General features: G+C 36.6%; 1 protein-coding gene across 1 annotated transcript in view; it reads right to left on the bottom strand.

The window, feature by feature from the left end:
- Positions 1-22,718, bottom strand: part of uvrag (UV radiation resistance associated gene) — a 114,409-nt gene that overhangs the window by 32,866 nt on the left and 58,825 nt on the right. Inside the window, exon 13 of the mRNA XM_039677630.2 lies at positions 8,646-8,721. Within this exon, the coding sequence (XP_039533564.2) occupies positions 8,646-8,721 (76 nt within the window). The remainder of the gene's footprint in view (positions 1-8,645; positions 8,722-22,718) is intronic.

The raw sequence follows: 22,718 nt of genomic DNA, 5'->3' as shown, positions 1-22,718 counted from the left end.
TTAGTACAGTAACGACCAACATATGTTTGCTAAAATCGCATTTCGATTTCCTCTACAGGAAAACGAAAATTACCAGTACAGCGAGTGAACTTCCATAGGGCTAAAAGACAGAAAACAAGATTCATTATGCAGTTCACCAAAGCAAACTTCCTTGAAATGGAAAGCGGATGCTGTCCGTCTTGGGAGAGATGGAGAGCTGCTTAAAGAGTTGATCAGTTCCAGTTCTTCTCTTGTCCCCAGTGATGTTGGTTTGGCGGTGAAACTAGGGGGACCAGGGTTCACGGCTACGCAAACAAACACGGCGTAGCGCTGGTTTGGACGGACTCACTGAGCCTGGTTTGTGAAGATGAGGCTTTTTATGGAGGGCCGACAGGAGAAGGGCTCTCATTGTGCGTACGCAATACAGCGGCTTTTTCTGGAGGGTCCAGCTCGCCGCGTTGGGCTGACTCACTCACCGCAGGCAGGTCTGCCGGACAGGGAGGAAGGATTCTGGGATAGCCTGGGAATAGTTTGAGCTAAATATGCTGTTCTCTTGGGAGTCTTCTCTCACACTCATCAACTCCCACTTTTATTTACCTGTCTGATCTTAATTAAAAGGAGGAAGAGTAAATAAGTAAATATGACCAGTCAGCCTTTTTGACTCAATGGGCTGCCTTCAATGGTAAACTGAGTTAGGAATTGAGAGGTGGGTGTTTCTTCAACCACTTTTGGCCCAGTGGACTATTAGAAACTAAAAAATAACACTTTTCACATTCGGACTAGCTTACTTCATTTGTCTAATAACAAAATTATTTACTTTTATTGAACATTTCCACCCCAGTGTAATTTTCGATACATCTCACATTATTTACTGTGGACACATTTGACACTTTTTTGGAATAAAATCACGAATCTCAATCTTTATGTATCCTAAATAGACAAATAAATTATATTTTTACACATGATTAGAAATCATGCACAATAACTACACTCACAACAAAAATTACATTCACCTTGATTTATTATACTGACATGGTTGTCATGGTGGGGTGGAAATTATGTGGAAATATAGTTCTTGAAAAATACCTATGTAAATCATCTTGGAACAATACATACTGAAATATAAGATCTAAGATCTTCGAATAAGATTTAATGTCTCGATCTAAGACAAGAGTACAAATAGAAATGCTTGTGTCGTTGGTTAACAAGTATACCAACTAATTTCACACAAACTAATTTTTAGAGTTGGTATTCAGTTCGGTGAGGTGGAAACTGTGGTATAGTATTTCTTTAAAATTTTACATTTATACACAAATATGGAATGAGTCTGTTTAGATTGTCATAGTTTATTTTAGTGCTGTCAAACGATTAAAATATGTAATTGCGATTAATCACATTAATGTCGTAGATAACTCGCGATTAATCACATCAATGTCAAAGTTAACTCACGATTAATCACATTAATGTCAAAGTTAACTCGTGATTAATTGCATTAATGTCATAGTTAACTAGCGATTAATCGCATTAATGTCAAAGTTAACTCGTGATTAATTGCATTAATATCAAAGTTAACTCGTGATTAATCGCATTAATGTCAAAGTTAACTCGCGATTAATCGCATTAATGTCAAAGTTAACTCGCGATTAATTGCATTAATGTCATAGTTAACTCACGATTAATCACATAAATGTCAAAGTTAACTCGCGATTAATCGCATTAATGTCAAAGTTAACTCGTGATTAATCACATTAATGTCAAAGTTAACTCGTGATTAATCACATTAATGTAATAGTTAACTCTCGAATAATCGCATTAATGTCAAAGTTGACTATCGATTAATCGTACTAATGTCATAGTTAACTCGCGATTAATTGCCTTAATGTCATAGTTAACTCGCGATTAATCACATAAATGTCAAAGTTAACTCGTGATTAATCACATTAATGTCAAAGTTAACTCGTGATTAATCACATTAATGTAATAGTTAACTCTCGATTAATCGCATTAATGTCAAAGTTGACTATCGATTAATCGCATTAATGTCAAAGTTAACTCTCGATTAATCGTATTAATGTCATAGTTAACTCTCGATTAATCGCATTAATGTCAAAGTTAACTCGCGATTAATCGCATTAATGTCATAGTTAACTCTCGATTAATCGCAATTAATCACACATTTTTATCCTTTCTAAATGTCTCCTGATTTCTTTTTGTCCCATTCTTTTTTCTCATTTTAATGCTCATCAACATGGAAAAGTGTATCGGCTTGCTTTTTGCAAATGTTTTTTTATTGAAAATAACATTGACAATACTGTGTTCATTTTCACACTAACATTCTCAAAAAATGAACGCCTTTAAAACGGGTTTGCATTAACGCCGTTAATATCGCGTTTAACTGAAAGCCCTGGTTTATATATATATATATATATATATATATATATATATATATATATACATATATATATATACATATATATATATAAGACAGATTTTTGTAATTGAAAGTGGCTAAAAGTCTAGTTCTAGGGTAAGGCTAAAACAAGAAACAGGCATGGTAAAAGTTTGTAAAAGGCTGTTGTAAAGCAATCTTTATATAACAGAAATAGTTCAAATCTGTTATCGTTCATAAAAATCAGCCTATAGGACATAAAAGTGGCCAAAGTTGAAGAAACACCCACAAAGGGAAGGGTAGATCAGCAACAGGCTTGTGCAGATCATTAGATCCAAGTCTCTATTTCAGGAATACAACTAAAAAGGATTCAAAATCACGATCTGATTTCCTAACTCTGCGTTTCTCTCAGTGTTTGGACTCATCTTACAGTTAGCGAACCATGATGGTAATCACATTCAACGTTGTGTTGATCTTTCTTTCACAGAACACAGTAAATCAAGTAAGATAAAAGCGCAGTCATGTTAGAATGCATTCAAACAAGAGGAAAACCCTCAGACGAGAGCAGGAAAAAAAGAAAAGGAAGAAGAAACGTGAATGAAGACAACATACGAAAAAGAAATTAAAGCCTTAGATGGACTGGAAAACAAATCACACATAGATGAACATGTATAAGAAAATAGCACCACATCTAACGGAGAGCCATTGCCGGCTCACACTCCGAGGTTATGTACACAGTCTGATGGAGGTAAATGCTGAATGTGACATATGGAAATTCCTGCTTAATATACACAAATAAAGCCACTTAGCCTGAGTCATTAATCACACAGAGGTGATTTTGTTCACAAAGCGCCGTTGTGGCCTTGCTAACGCTCGCATTAAGGAAAAACGCTCTCACAGGAAGGCAGGTATGTAATAGTAGTAGTTAACTTCTCATACAGGAACCAGCAGTCTCTCACTACACACGTGTGACAGTGAATGAGACTTACAGGCGTGCGAGTGTTTGCATGCATATCTCCTCTCTCACCTAAGGTTCATCTGGTTTCCATCACAGAAAAGTCATGTTAGATAACAGCCATGACACTAATGGCAACCAAGAATCTCTCAGCCTTTTTACAACTAGAGTTCATGTGCACCTGCAAAGGAACGAAACATATTCATGTATCTCGAATGATTCGATCGCAGATGTAGCTGAAACCGAACTGAGCTTTTACGTTTTAAATAACAGTTTCCCACTTTTGCTGCCCCAAAAACATTAAAAAATTAAAAATCTAAAATTAATCTAAAACAAACAATGACATAGTAATGACTAATGAAAACGGAACTAAATCCAAAAGACAAACTGAAAATAAATTAAAAGATAAAGACTAAATAAAATGTTCAATATAAGAACGGTTCTCAAGTGGAAACTGTCAGTACCTCAACAAGTCCAAAAGCATCCTTATCAAACGTACAATCATGAGTGCACCAAAATACGCGTATTAGCATTATAAAGAAACAGATCCGGTCAATGAGAAGTGCTGATACTTCCAGGTTTCCTGGCTTTGCGCACAATGCTAGACTACACTTCAAAATTCCCCAATAATCTTCAACCCACTCTGGATTTAATTCCAGCCCTTCCTGCTGAGCTCCTTGCCAAATAAGATATCTCACTAGCTTGGCAACTGAGTGCTAATTGTAATATTTCTTTCACCGTTCAGTTTATGCAGCGTCTCGGGAGGAGGTAATCCGTCCTCAGAGTGCTGCGGTGCTTCAACTGAGGGTTGGTCACTTCACTTCTGCCATCTAGGGGAGGATGAACCACTTAGACAACACACAAATTCACACATATAAATGCTTGGAAACTTTTTCAAACCCGGTTTGACCTCAACGGTATGCTGTCCAAATCTCCAAACCAACATTCTGAATGATCCATATGAAATACATTAAACAACAGCAGCACAAGAGTGTTTGTTGTGCTGCCAACATGAACAAACATTTAATGACTATTAAAAGCCGAATTCACAACATTCCAGATGTTGTTATGACAGTTGAAGGAAGTCTCGGCAGAGGCGTAATGAATTAAATACTCTTGTTATTTAACATAAACAGAAAAGACGTATAAAAAAGGATTGTATTTTTTTTTTCTTTACAGTTTGTTTAACTTGTCTTCCTTGTGTTGAAGTCCAAACCAAAGGAAGTACACTAGCCAAACCTAACCACCTAAAAAAAATTAGAGCTTCAGTCTCGGTTTGAAGACCTCATTGGTAAACATGCTCTATAATGCAACAAAAACAGACAAAAACTGCTTGAATCTCTCTCACACACACACACAAACCAGCTTCTGCCGTGATTACCTCGCTAACAACATCCAAATAAGTCACGTAAGGTTGCGATTTAAGAATAATTTCACAGTTGGCACGTATGTGGGTTGTCAGAATAACTAGTCAAAAGAAGCCTTTTATAATTACATTAGATTAGGGTCACGAAACACCAATAAGATGCATTTCTTAGAAGTCATTCACACAGAACGTGTTTTTAAAAAAAACAAAGAAAAACAAACAACTTTTGACTAAGGGCAAATATACCATAGGACAGAACACATGGTGGGCTAACTTTCCCCAGTAATGTGATTGTTTATTAAACCCAGCATAATGGGTTGATTTTATTCATTCATTTTTACTGTATGTACACACACACACAAAAAATGATCTTGCCTTAAAATGTGTTGTTGATGTTGGTGAAATTGTCTAGCTTTGATGGCAACAGCACAGTGCTTTAAAGGGAATGAATTTAGAGACTTAACTTCCCTGAAAAGACTTCTCACAGCACGTTAAAAACGCTCTAAATTCAACGCTTTTAAAGCACTGTCACTAAATATTAAAGCAAAAATGAAAACTAAACTAGATGTCTATTCGGACTCATCCCTAGCAGCAAAGCAATAGTGCAAACGGCAGAGAAAAACAAATAAAAATACTATATATATATATATATATATATATATATATAGATTAGGGCTGTGCAAAAATTAATTGCGATTAATCGCATCCAAAATAAAAGTCTGTGTTTACATAATATATTTGTGTGTGCTGTATATAATTATTTTGTATATATAAATACCTATGCATGCATGTATATATTTAAGAATTATTTGCGCTTATATTCTGTATATATATATATATATACATAACCTATTTTATATAAATATAAATATTTTATATATGAATAACACATTTTCTTAAATATATACATGCATGTGTGTGTATTTATATATACAAAATAATTATATACAGCACACACAATATATATTTTATGTAAACACAGACTTTTATTTTGGATGCGATTAATCGCAATTAATTTTTTGCACAGCCCTAATTAATATATATACAGTATATATATATATATATATATATATATATATATATATATAAAACAGTTGGTTCCAATACTTGATTCTGATTGGTCAATAGCTGTGCTTTATTCATGATAAAACACAGCTATGAGTAGTCAGAGACTATTTTTTTCTAGCGAAATGAAGGCTTTTAGTTTTTTTGTTTTGTTTTTTTTTAAGTAGATTTTACTTCATGAAAGTTGCACTAATACGTTTTTTTTTTTACTTTAATATTTTTATTCTGTGGTAACCATTTTATAAAAGCGAGGCAAGTGCTGTACCTTATTGCTAACACACACACATATATATATATATATATATATATATATATATATATAGAGAGAGAGAGATAGATAGATAGATAGATAGATAGATAGATAGATAGATAGATAGATAGATAGATAGATAGATAGATAGATAGATAGATAGATAGATAGATAGATAGATATTTAAAAAAAAAAAAATTTTTAACTCATCTATTACAGACAAAAGTGCCCTGGCGAAACCCCGCTGGCCACCTGACATTCTTCTCCCTTCCTCTCATGACACGAGGACTAAATAAAAACAACATCCAGTCAGCGCGCTGCTTCAAAGCAACTAAAACACCCCTCCTTTCTCTCTCCCTCCTGCCTGCTTGGATCATTTTCAAACACACACAATTTAATAAAAGATAGACGTTTAATCTCCTCCATTCCAGAACAAGAGCGCCGCCGTGAAACCCGATCTCTGCTTAGTCTCAGCAGCCGGACACACTGAGCCACCGCGGCTACGTCTAACGAACGGAACGCATTAAAGACGACGAGAGGGACAGACGGGAAAAAGTTAAGAGGCCGAGACCACGAGAAAAAACAACAACAAAATAACAAACAGCACTTCGCTGGCAAGTTATTCGCAAATCATATTACCGCTAGGTAGGAAAAGCCAAGCTCAATTTTCGAATATTTGGGGCTCGATGTCAATGAAGCAGCCTTAGTCCTATTCGTATTAGCAAGGGGCGGATCGGGAGGACTATATACAGCAGGCCTAGCTGTTGGGATAGTGAGTTAAACTAAAAGTAGCGTGACTCAAGGGCAGAGCGTCATGCATTCTCCGGACAGTTTCTCTCCCGAACTGGAACACATGTGCAACAATTCAATGGGTTCTAGCTCATCTGTTTTGCTACGTAGCCATGTTTGAGCTCAACCAACTCAAATGCTTCAAAATGTTGAGTTCACTGAGCTCATATGACTCCGGGTGAGAGGCTTCACAAACGATGAGTTTAAAAAGCGCTTGATCTCGCGGTCGACACGCCGAGATAAGCTCCATTAGTTTGCCCTACAGAGAAACCCTGACAAGGTTAATGAAGATTTCTGGCAAAGGTGCAAAGCATTACATTCGTTCTGATTAAGGGGACGTGGAATGGAAATGGTGGGCGACAGGCAGTATGAAGAACAAGCTGCGGAGGGCATCTCGCAGTCGGACTACAAATGGAGGCATATATCAAACATGACAGATATATAAGTTTTCCCCTCAGAGTTGGCTAAGCTTACATAGCACTCCATTCCACGCACAGCTACGTTTTTTGTTCCAGCGACGTGCGTGCCGCTCGCGTGGGTCAGAGACGGACCGATTCGGTCGACCTCCTTGGTTGTTTCTGAAGTCGATTCTGTATTATTCATCTCCACCTTAAGTTGGGGCAACAGCTGGAGAACAGGAGGCTTGGATTCCACTCCCAGAGCCATGGAGGCGTGTTAATCTTACACTTAACCAGGGAAATCGATTCAATTCGTGTTGTATAATTCTGAATCAAAGCTTAAACTTGAAATTGGATTTGAGCTATGGCTTATGAAACTCTTTTTGGATGACGTTAAAGGGATATGCCACTTTTATTTTTTTGGCAATAGGCTCATTTTACAACTCCCTCAGAGTTAAACAGTCGAGTTTTACCGTTTTCGAATCCATTCAGACGGTTTTCTGATATTTAGAAGAATGTCAGTAACCAGAGAGTTTCTGGTCCCATTGACTTCTATATATCAGAAAATTGGCTGAATGGATTTGAAAACGGTAAAACTCAACTGTGTTTAACTCTGAGGGAGTTGTAAAATGAGCCTGTTTCCAAAAAAAGTGGAGATTTTGCACAGCTGAAGGTCTAGAACTGATGTGCATTGTAAATCACTTGCATTAAAGGGATACTCATTGAGTTTTACCATTTTCGAATCCATTCAGCCAATTTTCTGATATATGGAAGTCAATGGGATCAGAAACTGTCTGGTTGCTGATATTCTTTGAAATATCAGAAAATCGTCTGAATGGATTCGAAAACGGTGAAACCCAACTGTTTAACTCTGGGGGAGTTGTAAAATTAGCCTATTTCCCTTTAGCCTATATCCCTTTAATGCAAGTGATTTACAATGCACATCGGTTCTAGACTTTCAGCTGTGTACGAATAAATGTACGAATCTTTTTTCGTGTCATTTGTTTCATTCAACGAACGAAATGAATGAGTTGACTCTGGAAAAGATTCGTTCATTTTGATAAACGAGTTCGAACTTATAAAACTTCAATTTTTTTCGCTTGATAAGACCCTTATTCATCGTCTGGAATCGTTTAAAGCCCTTTGAACAATTTGCAGTTTGCACTGAAACTGTCTTTTGGACCTTGAACCGTTTGGTTCCCATTGAAGTTCATTATATGGAGAAAAATCCTGGAATTTTTTCATCAAAAACTTTAATTTCTTTTCGACTGAAGAAAGAATGACATGGACATTTTGGATAACATGGGAGTAAATTATCAGCAAAAGTTTTTGTTTTAAAGTGAACTACTCCTTTAAAGTACTAACATTCATCCCTTCTGTTTCAGATACACTCTTTGTAATCAGTCATTCAGCCATCTTGATTTTTACAGTGGAACCTGTTGAGAGATTCTTACCTGGGCGATGTTTTTGTTGAGCAAATAGACACCGTATTCAAACTGGAAACGCTCTCCTCTGGGATAAAGGGGGAACCTGCAAACAAGATCATGAGAAAGAGTTTCAGCACAATTACACATGGTTCCCATACTAAACACAAAGCGAAGAACATTTTTTACGAGGTCGTAATCAGTTCATAACTTTGCACAGCACAACCTCACACGAAACAAAAAAGAAAAAAACAGCAGGTCATCTGGATAAACAGCTAACCAAACCTTTAAAGCCTGAAACTAATAACTGTATTTACAAACCAACATTCAGAGTCCAGACTCTTTTAGTGTTTATGTCCTGTGTAGTTAACTGAGCAATGATGATGCTTCAAACTCTTCGCAAACTTCGCACAGCGACAGGCCGTTTCTGACGTAAGACATTTGTGCAGATGTTAAGAGACCGCCTGGAGCTCTGGAGGTCTGGTTCTGATCCGCTTCTCAAATGCATGTCTGAAATACAATCTATTATCCCTTAAAATCATCATTCTGGCTTGTTTCTTTCGGTCAGTTCTCATTTAAACCACAAGTGTAATCATGATTCAGAAATGGCCGAACGGCACACAATATCAATGTCTACATCAGAGCAACGAATAATGAACTAACCAGTCAAGATGCACAACAGATGAACACGCCGGACTATTAATGCAATTCTGAAGGGTGCACATTGAAGCATTTACTGAGAATATAAGATATTGGAAAAAAGCTTTTTTTTTTTTTTTTAAATAAAAATAGTGAAGTTTCAGAGATCACTGGATGCCTATGATGAGGACAACACTCATTTTTAGCTAACCATTTTAGCCTCTTGAAGCAATACATCAATATAAATATTGATCATTAGTCAATAAAATATGAACAAGAGCCGAATTTGCACTTCTAAAAAAGAAATATTAGTGCTTGTAATGCACCAAAAGATTAGAAGTAAAGTTTGGTTTAATACAATACAATACAATGCAATAAAATACAATATAATATAATTATGATATAATATAATATAATACAATATAATATAATATAGTACAATATAATATAAAACTAAATTAAAAATCAAGATTTTTGAATGGATAATTATTTTATACAATCTGTACTTGTATAGTTTTGTGTATATTTTTTATTATACACAAAAGGAGGTATTGTATAATTTTGTAGTTTTGTAACATATTTTGTTTCCATATTATTTTTATTCATTTATTTCTTCCTGTATCTTTATCATCCTTTTGGTATAGTACCCTTGCTAATATATATATATATATATTTTTTTTGTGTGTGTGTGTGTGTGTGTGTGTGTGTGTTATCTTAATTTTTCATTTATTATTGCTATTTTTTGTTTATTTATTTAAATTTTTTATGTACTATTATTATTATTATGTATATATTTTTATATTATATATTTCTCTTGTCTTTTTTACAGGGGTAATGGCTGATTGTTTGTCTTCATAATTTTGTATGTTTAAACAATAAAAATTTGATAACAAAAAAAAACTTTGCATTGATTTGAAAGTTTTAAAGTAGGCTACACTTAGGTTTTAAGCATTGGTTTGAAGTAAATTAGATTAAAATGCTAAAATAAAATGAACAGACAGTATAAAAAACTGAATAATTGTGCTAGCAGTTAGCAGTTTAGCAGCAATGGACACGTTTCAAAAACAAGCACACATCCTGAACCGAACATCCTATAAATTTTATTGGAATATATGGCCTAAAAAAACCCAGTTGGAAAGTCCCTCTGAAAAAAAAAAAAAAAAAAAAACATGGGAAAGGCTCAACAAACAGACAGAAAGACAACTTGTGAATATTCTGCGCCGTCCTCAAAGCTACTTCCAATAACACCTGACATAACTGCAGCCCTCCTAATGTCAGAGTATGACATTACTGCCCTGTTATTAAGAGCTTACTGAGGAGAGAAAGAGAGGGAGAGAGAGACAGAGAACAAGAAGAGGACAGAAAAGCCTTCAGCTTAACCACCTGTGATCAACAAAAACATCACCACTTTAACCACAAAGCTCCCGTGACAGCGCTGTCAGCCTTATTAAAACACAGCGTGTGTGTTTTCAAGACTTCATACCTGAGGAATGCATTTATAAGAGTCTCACGATTGTGAACGTGCGACGTACAGTCATTCATATTTTATTTTCATAAAACTGCACAGTAGGAGAAGTCGTGGACCGGGGTCACAGTCTTTAGCCTACGGGCGGCAGACACCGACAACCCGGAGGTGTGAGTGTTCTTCCGGAAGTTCCTCTGTAATCCGTGAGGCCTTTTTGTCAGTCACACCTGGGACTCGTGCTTTTAATCGCGGAAGAGTGGAGACAGACCCAGAAATCCCCACCCTGTACTTCCTGTCTTAACAATTCTGTCTCTCACAGACATACACACGCACTCACATACTTCCTGTCTGACCCGTCAGACCCAGGGGGGCATAATCTCGAAGCAGGTGCATACTTAAAACCCTCAACGGACTGAACATACACACACGCACACACTTCAACATGCCATTCATGTCACTTTGAGTGTTAAAGAGCAGAACAAGGTACAGTGTTGCAACTTATTCCTCACCCAAACCTAGTGAACTGCTTCGCTACTTTCCAGGACAAGTCATAGAAGTGTAAAGCAGTTATTTGTTAATGATTTAAAGCAATACCGTATTTTACGATACATTCAGAATTACTGGTATTAAGTAGTGCAAGTACACTGGTTGCACTGAATGTGTTTGACTCAATCAGATTAATTCATTCTGTGATGGGACAAAACTGCTTGTGATGCATGTTTCTGATTCAATGAAAAGAATCGACTCATAAGAGTGATTCTTTCAGAAATTGGATTACACTGGGTTGCACTGTTTGGTTTTTGGTTCATTAAATAGAACTGGATGATAAGAGTCATTTGTTGGACTACACTGATTGGACTTTATGTATTTGAATCACTAAAAAGAATCGGTTCATAAGAGTGATTCTATCAGAAATCGGATTACACTGAGTTGCACTGTTTCGTTTTGGTTCAATAAATAGAAATGGATCATAAGAGTCATTTGTTGGACGACACTGGTTGGACTTTATGTATTTGATTCACTAAAAAGAATCGGCTCATAAGAGTGATTCTTTCAGAAATCGGATTACCCTGGTTGCACTGTTTTGTTTTGGTTCACTAAATAGAACTGGATCATAAGAATCATTTGTTGGACTACACTGATTGGACTTTATGTATTTGAATCACTAAAAAGAATCGGTTCATAAGAGTGATTCTTTCAGAAATCGGATTACACTGGGTTGCACTGTTTCGTTTTGGTTCACTAAATAGAACTGGATGATAAGAGTCATTTGTTGGACTACACTGATTGGACTATGTATTTGAATCACTAAAAAGAATCGGCTCATAAGAGTGATTCTTTCAGAAATTGGATTACACTGGTTGCACTGTTTGGTTTTTGGTTCAATAAATAGAAATGGATCATAAGAGTCATTTGTTGGACTACACTGGTTGGACTTTATGTATTTGATTCACTAAAAAGAATCGGTTCATAAGAGTGATTCTTTCAGAAATCGGATTACACTGGGTTGCACTGTTTCGTTTTGGTTCAATAAATAGAAATGGATCATAAGAGTCATTTGTTGGACGACACTGGTTGGACTTTATGTATTTGATTCACTAAAAAGAATCGGCTCATAAGAGTGATTCTTTCAGAAATCGGATTACCCTGGTTGCACTGTTTTGTTTTGGTTCACTAAATAGAACTGGATCATAAGAATCATTTGTTGGACTACACTGATTGGACTTTATGTATTTGAATCACTAAAAAGAATCGGTTCATAAGAGTGATTCTTTCAGAAATCGGATTACACTGGGTTGCACTGTTTCGTTTTGGTTCAATAAATAGAAATGGATCATAAGAGTCATTTGTTGGACGACACTGGTTGGACTTTATGTATTTGATTCACTAAAAAGAATCGGCTCATAAGAGTGATTCTTTCAGAAATCGGATTACACTGGTTGCACGGTTTTGTTTTGGTTCACTAAATAGAACTGGATCATAAGAATCATTTGTTGAACTACACTGGTTGGACTTTATGTATTTGATTCACTAAAAAGAATTGGTTTGTTAGAGTCATTCGTTCGGGAATCGGACTACACTTGTTGCACTGTTTCGTTTTGGTTCAATAAATAGAACTGGATCATAAGAATCATTTGTTGAACTACACTGGTTGGAATTTATGTATTTGATTCACTAAAAAGAATTGGTTTGTTAGAGTCATTCATTTGGGAATCGGACTACACTGGTTGCACTGTTTCGTTTTGGTTCACTAAATAGAACTGGATAATAACTACACTGGTTGGACTTTATGTATTTGATTCACTAAAAAGAATTGGTTTGTTAGAGTCATTCGTTCGGGAATCGGACTACACTTGTTGCACTGTTTCGTTTTGGTTCAATAAATAGAACTGGATCATAAGAGTCATTTGTTGGACAACACTGGTTGGACTTTATGTATTTGATTCACGAAAAAATTGGTTTGTTAGAGTCATTCGTTCGGGAATCGGACTACACTGGTCGCTATGTACATTTCTTGCTGTAGATTCCATAACAGTCTTGTGTCGCAACTAAATAAGAAGTGCAAGAAACCCGGGTAAGTCCGGGTATTTCAGTATAGCATTCTGTTCGCATTGTGCAAGAACCAGAACCGAACATCACTTGGTTCCCAATCATATCCTCAAAAGCCACATCTTACCACATTCCATAAAAAACAACGACAGCAACCCAGCCAAAAATCACTCACACACACACACACACACACAAACATACGCCGGCGTGCACATACCGTCACCTAACAGTGATTAATGAGCGTTCTCTGGTGTGTGTGTGTGTGTGTGTGTGAGATCATACTGCTGTGACTCTGGTTCACAGAGCACCAGGAATTCCTCAAGGGAATGTCCAGTCAAATATATTATAACAGAGCAACAGGGGGCAGGAAGCGAGTATGTGTGTGTACGTACATGTGAAAAAGTGTGTTCGGTTTAACAGGAGAGAAAGAGAGGAAATAAGAATTGTTTTCATCACTGTTGGAAATGTGGAGGATTACAGTGAGAAGGAGAAATGTTCACTCTTATGTGACAGGACACCTCACACAAAATGTCTCCCAAAACAAGCCACATCGCAAATGCATGTATTTAAAAATACAGAAATCATTCGTTCACACAGTTAAAAAACATTTTTTTTAATGTTATATACTAGCAAAAACACTGTATAATATTAATGTAGAATTCCAAACTGCTATAAGCAATTCTGCATGTGGCTGAGGAGATTACCATTCATGACCTCTAATGCAAACATTATTATAAATTAAAGACAATTGATAACTTATTGGTACAGCAAACAAGTATATCTGGAACTATTTTATATTTCAACATGTATAAATCAGTGAATAATAGATTATGAGTATGCTCATTGAAAAATGCATGACTTAAAAAAATAATATAAATGCAACTATAACTGTCCTTATAATGCAGTAAAGGTCTTAAGTCTTTATAAATATTTTTATAGAATAGTAATACTTATAAATAAGTATAAATGGGGCTATAATTCATTATACTGTAAGAATGGGCTTAATAGAAAGTGTTACCAATATTTTTAATATATACATATATATTAGAAATATACCAATATATTAAAATTTACATAATTTTTGTAATACGTAATTGCTATTTTCATGATTTGTAATCACACATTTTTTTCTTTTGTCAAATCAACTTAGATAATTTATGTAGTTCAGATAACATAATATTTTGAGTTTCTTTAATCTCCTTCATTGTATTAACCAATTTTTTCAAGCAGGTTACTTATTTTTTTAAGTTAAACCAACAATATTTTTTACAGTGATTCAAGTTGTGAAAACAGTTTAATCTCTTAATTTCATTTTAAATATAAATATAAAATATTTTTATGTATTGTTAAGAAACCGCTTAAAAGAATCTGCTTTTTTTGCATTTAACACATATTTAATACTTGCACTGTAAACAAAATATTTTAATGATTTGTAAATCACAACATTTTTTCTTTTGTCAAATCAACTTAGATCATTTATGTAGTTCATATAACATAATATTTTGAGTTTATGGTGATTAAATTAATCTCCTTCATTGTATTAACTTACTGTTTCCATTTTAATGAACTTAAAATTTTCAGAAAACCAGGTTACTTTTTTTTTTTTAAGTTAAACCAACAATATTTTTTTTACAGTGTGGAGGTGGCAGGAGAAAACATTAGGTTTTGGGGTGCTGTGGACCCCATCTGTCCCATCCAGAACCTCTCTTTGTTCTGTATAACCGCTCAATGACAAAGTAACGTGCTCAACCTAACAACCTAACCTCAACCCAACTAAAATAGACTAAACGGACTAACTGACCTCCCACTGATTTATCGCCTATTCACAAAGTCACAAAAATTAATTCAACAGTACATCTAAATAATCTTTTGTTGCAAAAATACAGTAATACCTTGAAATAAAAGGAGTAGAGAGACTGGTTATATTGAAGTGAGGGCGTAGAGTACTGTAGGATCTACCATCTCATCCGCTAAATGAACTTTGACCTCCTAGAAGCAGCGAGTGGCTTAAAAAAATTGAGCTAACTAGTCCTGGAGTGATTTTCAGTCAATGTGTGAAGTCAGTTATCATCAAATCAGAAATTTTTGTAACATGTTTTGATTTAAAAGTGTGCCGTCTAGTGTGTCCAAATACTTTCAGGGCCACTGCAATGTACACTAGTTTGTTTATTCCTGCTTTGATTATGTTTAAATATGTCTGAAATGTTATTATTATTATTCAAACTAACATTCCACCAATGTTTGACTCAGAAAAGGGCATATATGAGGAAGTTCACATGCATATCATAATAATAAATACCTATAGCATACAGTAAAAAGTGTTCCCTTCCAGTTCTCCGGCCCCGTTTCTGGTCTTAATTAAGCAGCTGTGGGGGAAAATGCACCTTGTTCTCTTACACCAGCTCATAAAGAAACTAAGACGACAGAGCAAGTGACCCACAAATCCCTTTTAGACCTTTTCAAGACACGCATACTTTAAAAGAGAGCCTGAAAATGTCCGAACGGTTACAGCGTGGGCTATCGGCTGTGCCTGGCCTATTAAAAAAGCATTGTGTGGCAGGTGCTCAGTGTAATCATTTCTATGATATTGGGAGTTACAGCTATGGTTGATTTATACGGCAAGTGCTGCCATTAGCTGTGACAGTTTGGAGGCAGGTGTTTGTTTAAAAGAAGCAGGCTTGATTTATGAATCCCCACATCTGAAACTGCATTAAAAACTCTGTAGTTAAGGGGAATGTTCTCTCTTTCCCAGGTGAATTAACCAAAAATGTGTGGAGAGTGTATTGCATATATGTGTGATCAGAAAAGCAGGAGATAGAAGCAACAAGTGTGAGCACCGGAAAGAGCGAAAGACTGTGGGAAAACGTGCATGCATGCGTGTTAATACATAAATATGGGCTGTTCACAAATGGAGAGAGAGTATATGCACCAACACGAATCAGAGTTAGGATGACATGGTTATGTACATTTTGGAGTATCAATTATGATATGTAAACAGGCAGGCGCAACATATGCTGTGACTCGCGGCGAGTATACATTAGCGCAGGTCGTTTTGAGTAGCTGGGAAGATTTTCAACATTTCTTGGACCCATGCGCGATCCACTCCGACCACCCACCAAACAGCAAGCTGCTGTAGAATTCCCTTAACTCTCATCGAAGCCAGTCGCACGCCAGACGGACGCAAAGAGTGAAGATCGTAGCTGGTCTGGAAAACTGCAGCACTAGCATGGAAATGCTACCTCCTGACCAACAACCAAAAAAGCTTTAAACAAAAAAATACATATAAAAAGAAAACAATTTCAGATCTATATTCACTCACCTAAATACTAATACTGTGTTTGACCACCTTTCACCTTCAGGACTGCCTTAATTCTACGTGGCATTGATTCAACAAGGTGCTGAGAGCGTTCTTTAGAAATGTCGGCCCATATTGATAGGATAGCATCTTGCAGTTGATGGAGATTTGTGGGATGCACAGCTCGCGTTCCACCACATCCCAAAGATGCTCTATTGGGTTGAGATCTGGTGACTGTGGGGGCCGTTTTAGTGCAGCGAACTCATTGTCATGTTCAAGAAACCAATTTGAAATGATTCGAGCTTTGTGACATGGTGCATTATCCATAATAACAAATTTCGTATCAATATTTTGTGCAACCCTAATAAAAACGTAACATAATAAAGATCGTATCTTCCAAACTGGATCAAGAACAAGATTCAATTTTAAACAAACAAGAATGTTGACAATTTTGAAACGATAAACTGAACTATCAAAAAAGGCTATTTCAAATAAGGGATTTTAAAGCATCATAAACAGGTAGCTCAACAAATACTGGCTAATCAAAACTGAGACAATTTGGACCTAAAGATATTAACAAGAGCTGAATGATTTAAAGAACAATGGAAACATGGTAGGATCCACACCTTGAGAACGTTTAGAAGATAGAGGGATGGAAATAAGGAAAATACAGCCAGAGGGATGCCGAATACAGCCTTCTGTCTTTATGATGAGCACTTTTATCAACTTTCATTCCCATCAAACTAATCCTGGCAGACCCAGACTTAGTGCCTGAGGGCCAAATAAAAGACTGACGAGTCTTTCCACTGTCTTTAAAAGATATCAGCCCTTGAAGAAGTCACAAAAATCAATGGTTTGATTGGAATGGTTTAAATTGTCTCAAGAAAAGCATTCAGACAAGGAGGAACTGAGCTGTGATCCTTTCAAAGATGGAAATAAAATACAACCAGCCAACCCCAAAAAGGAAGTACAGGCCATCTTAGAAGACATCATCAAAGGATCCTTTAATAATTTTCCTTTCCTTTGAGCTCACGGTTCCTCTCCGGTCTGGGAGCCCAAGCTGGCAACTCCACAACTCATGGAGCGATGTGTCAATCCCTACTTCCATTTTTACGCTTGTCATAAAGTCCTTCTGAAAATGTGGACAGCGCCATCATACAGTTCCCCATAAAAGCCAATATGAGAGGGGGGCTTGGGTTTAATGGGCCATTCTCTGGACTCCATCACCCAGAGTACATCTGGATCACATCTCCCGGCCTTTCTGAGCTCTGCGGCAATCAGCCGTGCCGAGATGGGCTAGAAGTGAAGAAATGTGGGTGCAACATGTTGTTAAAGTCCATTGCATTTCAAGAATGCATCCAGGGGGGCCAAAATAAGCTTCCAAGATTGCAAAGAACATTACAGTAAAACAATTGTGTGTATTATTAGTGCTACATTAAGGAAAGAGGAGGGCCAAGGGATAGTAAATTAAATATTGCAGGTCTTGTTGTTCTGGAGCAAAACCTCCAAACCACATCATTTGGTCACAGATGAGGCATCCCAGGTGGAGAAAGTCGGAAGGAACCGCAGGACTGCACGCCAAGACTCACTGCGAGACAAGCTCTAATATGCAGAGAATATGCAATGGTCTGTAAGGGTGGTAGCGTAATGGTCAGAGCTGCTTATCTTAAGTTTCCAGGTCGAACTGACCTTGGAAATCCCATTTCAGTCCCTCCAATTAGTGCATTTTAAAGTCATTTTAGATAGGAATTTTGGCTAAATAAGTCAAAGTAGTGAAGCTTTAACAAGAAGCAAAGAAGGTTGTATGTCGAAAAGTATGGTTTTATGGCCGAATGGGGATTCATTTACGAGACTGGTGGGTCAATATTACAGTGAATGTTCAGGTTTAATGGATGAGCCCTGTACAATTTAAGAACCTATAAAATCAAATAAACACGGAAATGACTCAGAATGTGGACTGACACTGAAAGTTACACAATTGACCCTTCGCTAAGCCACGCCCGAAAACCGCCACTGGCCAATCATGTCTTAGCAACCGTAACTATGCGCGGGAGGTCTGGCAAGCTTTCGAACGAGGGAGCATGCTGAAGCATTGTGCGTATGGATTGGGCAAATCTGATACCGGTATACTAAAAGTTTGGACGGGGGAGAGGAATTGTTTTCCTTCCAGAAAATCTAAAAGCCAAGGGGAGAAATGATTGGCGTGATCGAGCGTCTATGTGCGAGACCCATTCTGGTAAATGTCGACATGCTTAACAAAAACACCCATTGCTTGGAAATATTGACGCTTTGGTCATAATGATAACGTAAAATAAGACGATTAAAGAGACAAGACAAAGGCTCACTGACATACTTTAAAATATATTTCAGCATTTTGTTAATCGACGTCCTACTAACGTTACCCCTTAACTTACGCGGCTCTCCCGGTATTAGTTATTCCACAAGATTTATAAGCTGTTTGATTTATAATTATTAAGATTATTTTCACATACCCTGCTGTGTATGAACATAGCTGTTCCTTAATTTGTGTTTTCCATTTGAACGGTCAGCGTATGAGGCGCTGCTGCTTGCACTGGGACTATAACGTTAGGCTTTAACTTCAATTTTTAAGAAATTATTCTCTAATCGGTTGCATATAATGTCGTGAATATATCCCTCGAATGCATACTGTAGTCCCTTTTGTCTTGCTCTCTCAGATATTTCACTTGTTCGCCGAAAATTACTAATTATCTCATTGGGAATGTCTGACACCGGGTGCATCCACACTATAATAGATGGGCCAGTCGCGAAAGCTTGACAGGCGTAGCAACAGTAACTAGGGAGGGCGGGGCTTAGCGAAGGGTCAATTATTACACAGCTAAAGAGGCATCCAGGTCTATAACCATATACTGGTGACAAAAATGACAAGAAAATACTGGCTCTGTACCAAAACATAGCAAGCTGCCTCTTCGTCTACTGTCTACATAGCCAAAATACTCTGTTAACAGTCACTCAAGCATGCCACGCAAATTCACATGACGTGACACTCGGTAATTACTTTGGCGTCACCATTTATCAAATATTGCAGCGTTTATTATTAATTATTTATGCGTGTACATCATAATCTTCGATGAAAAGAACTTTCCCTCACACTTGCATTGATAATTATCCGTAAAGCATAAATATGATGCAAACATAAAATTCATCTAAAATTAGGAAGCATTATTTCGCTGCTTGGGGCACGAGATACGAGCTCTAGCGTTTGAAACAGAGCCATTATCATGTCAAAAAGTAACAGTAAAGAAAAACAAGATCTCCAAATGCTTCACAGTTATGACACTGGGAATTTGGCCTGACAATTCTAGATCTCAATTTATGTACACAGTAGGCTGGAAATTCAAGAATGTTGATATCAACTGTAACGCTTTCAAGATAACATTATCGTTTCAGTAAGTGAACGCATAGAAACACAAGACACATTCTCAATAACATCTCTCCAACATCTCATTTGTTATGGGACGGTTAAGCCTATTCCTACAGAAACAGGTCAACAATCACTGGATATGGAAAATTACACAATAATTCTTAATCTGAGTCCAGCTAACCAACTCCATGATTCATTAAAAGTCAAGTTCATCTGCTTTAGGAAGATTTTTGGTGCTTCAGTGACAAATGAATACCAAAATACTCATCTTTATTCACAATCACCGTCCTGACAGTTTTATCATCAGATGGGTAAATCTTGGCCTGGGGTGGCCACATCATTTCGATCTGTTTATACACACGCTGGGTGATCGGATGAAGCCCTAAACAATGTGAGGGAGGTGAGGTCAGAAGTTGTTCCAGCTTATGGGCCACCTCACTGACACCTAAGAGGAGTCTGAACGAAGCTGAAGTAAGATGATGTACAGATTGTGGGAACATTGGTGCAATTATACACAATAGCAAGAAATGTGATCTGGTAACCAAAAGGTTGTAGGTTTGACCCTGACAACAAGAAATCTATGAGGGCTGGGTAATAAATATCGATTTCTCGATATTAATCGATTCTCATTTTTACGAACCGATATCGATTCTTAAATCTCAACAATCGATTCGTCATCCTGTTTCATTTGAATGAATGGGACATTGTATCGCGGCTGCGCGCATCCAAAAGAATCGCAATAATCTTTGTCCTTTGTTACTACTGATATGAAACAAAGTCTCAATTTTCAAATTACGTCCATTTTCTTTAGAAATTCAGAAACATAAATAGCGTTTTGGCACTATGGCGTGAGATCGCTCTGACGCAGCTCATGAGAAGCAGCAGCGCTGATCTCTCTTCCGGCTTAATAATGCCAGTTACAGCGCGAAATAAACATTAATGAGCATCTGAAAGTGTGTTAAAACATAGAGTACAACTTATCGAAATCCGTATCATGTCACATTGATTCGCTCAATCAGCGTTTGGAAAGACGTCAGTTAAACAGCTTGTAATTAATGTCATGTATCGTCATATTTACCTCAGAAAACCTGTTAGTCAGTTAGAAAAAATAACTCTAGAGAGGAGCATTTTGCTAAATATATACACCATATTACATATGCATTATAATCTTAATGTTCTTCAATATTTAATGCATATTTGAATAAATATGGCAGGTTTTTATGACAGCCACCATTTATATGTTTATATTTCATATAATCTTCTTATTATAAAAATAAATAAAAGTGTCATTTAGGTGTTTGTATAGCTACGAAACAGTTCATTATTACCATCATATTAGGCTAATGAAGTCTATAGGCTACAACTAGACTCCCATAGTTTACAGCATTTAGGAGATTTGATTCCCTTGAGAAAAATGGCCATTTATTAGTGTGAATGCTTCAAGCATTCACACTCTTGAAATCCAAATCTTTCTTATTATTCCGTATTCTTCCGTACGTTTTTCGGTCGCTTTCTTCTCCTCGCTACTTTGTGCTACAAAAACCATTCAAGTATCAAAATGTGCAGCTTTTCAAGGACATGTGTGCTATTACTTTTCTTGTTTATAACCTTTATACTTTTTAAATTATTAAGCTTTTTGTGCATTTTTTTTAACATGGAAGTCAATGGAGAATTCTTCAAATTCTGCTTTATGCTCCTTCTGCTTTCAAAGCCTACAACTTCTGCATACTTTCAGCTATTTCTGTCATTTAAACTTTAAAATGTTGAGAAATTTGTAAGCTATTAAAGTTGTATTCAACTTTTTGATATCTATTATACTTTTTTCACAATCTCTACTTTAGTCTCATGATGTTTTTCAACCCGTTTCTGAAATTATAATGGGAGTGAATGAGAGAGACTGTTCAGAGCTAGAGCACGTGCTAGAGTGAGCCAGCTTGAAACCTAATGCTAAAAAATAATTTTTAAATCGCTGGCCTGGCCACAATTTTCACTCTTTGGGCATAAAATTATACTTGAAACGTAGGTATTTTTGTTGTGGTTCCTCTCATGTGTTTAGTAAATCCCTGGGACTTATAGTTTTTTCACTGTGTCCTTCCAAAGGACAAGAGTGACAGACATTCCTCCATTGGCAGCAATTATAAATTCAGGTCAAACTTTTGTGATCAGAGCAATACAAACCAGTTTTTTAACTTGCCAAAGTGGTCCCTTTTTTTAACTCTATCCACAAAAAAAATACATCACATCGTTCACAAAGGCCTTGTCTCACTCACGGTCAGGTCATTTCGCCAATACAACCTATAGTTTTGTCTCTATTGAGGTTTGTTCGAGGCCAAGTATCAGCAATTTTGGCCTCTGTCTAAATAGGAAAGCTGATTGCACAGGTGATGCTGATTAGCAAAGATCAAAGGGAGACACACATAATTGGTCCTGTGTTCTGATTGGTGGACAGTCACTCAGCTCTTTTCTGAAGGATACTACAAGTTTTTGTTGCATTTATGCCTCTACTTCTCCTGTTCTCCCTCTCTCTTCCCTCCTCTTCTCCTCCTCCAATCCTCTACTCCTCCTGTCCTCCTATTCTACCCTCCTTTCATAATCTCTTCTCCTTTCTACTCTTCCTTTTATCCTCTTCTATCCATCTGCCTGTCTTAACTATTTGACTTTCTGTGTCCAAATGATCTATAATGATCTATCTATGTATAGACTATGTATGTATCTATCTGTGTATCTATCTGTGTATCTATCTATCTATCT

Source organism: Pimephales promelas, chromosome 23, assembly GCF_988280905.1.
Source record: "Pimephales promelas chromosome 23, fPimPro1.hap1.1, whole genome shotgun sequence".
Lineage (NCBI taxonomy): Eukaryota > Metazoa > Chordata > Actinopteri > Cypriniformes > Leuciscidae > Pimephales > Pimephales promelas.
The sequence above is the reverse complement of the archived record's forward strand: the minus strand, read 5'-3'. Positions and strand labels throughout refer to the sequence as shown.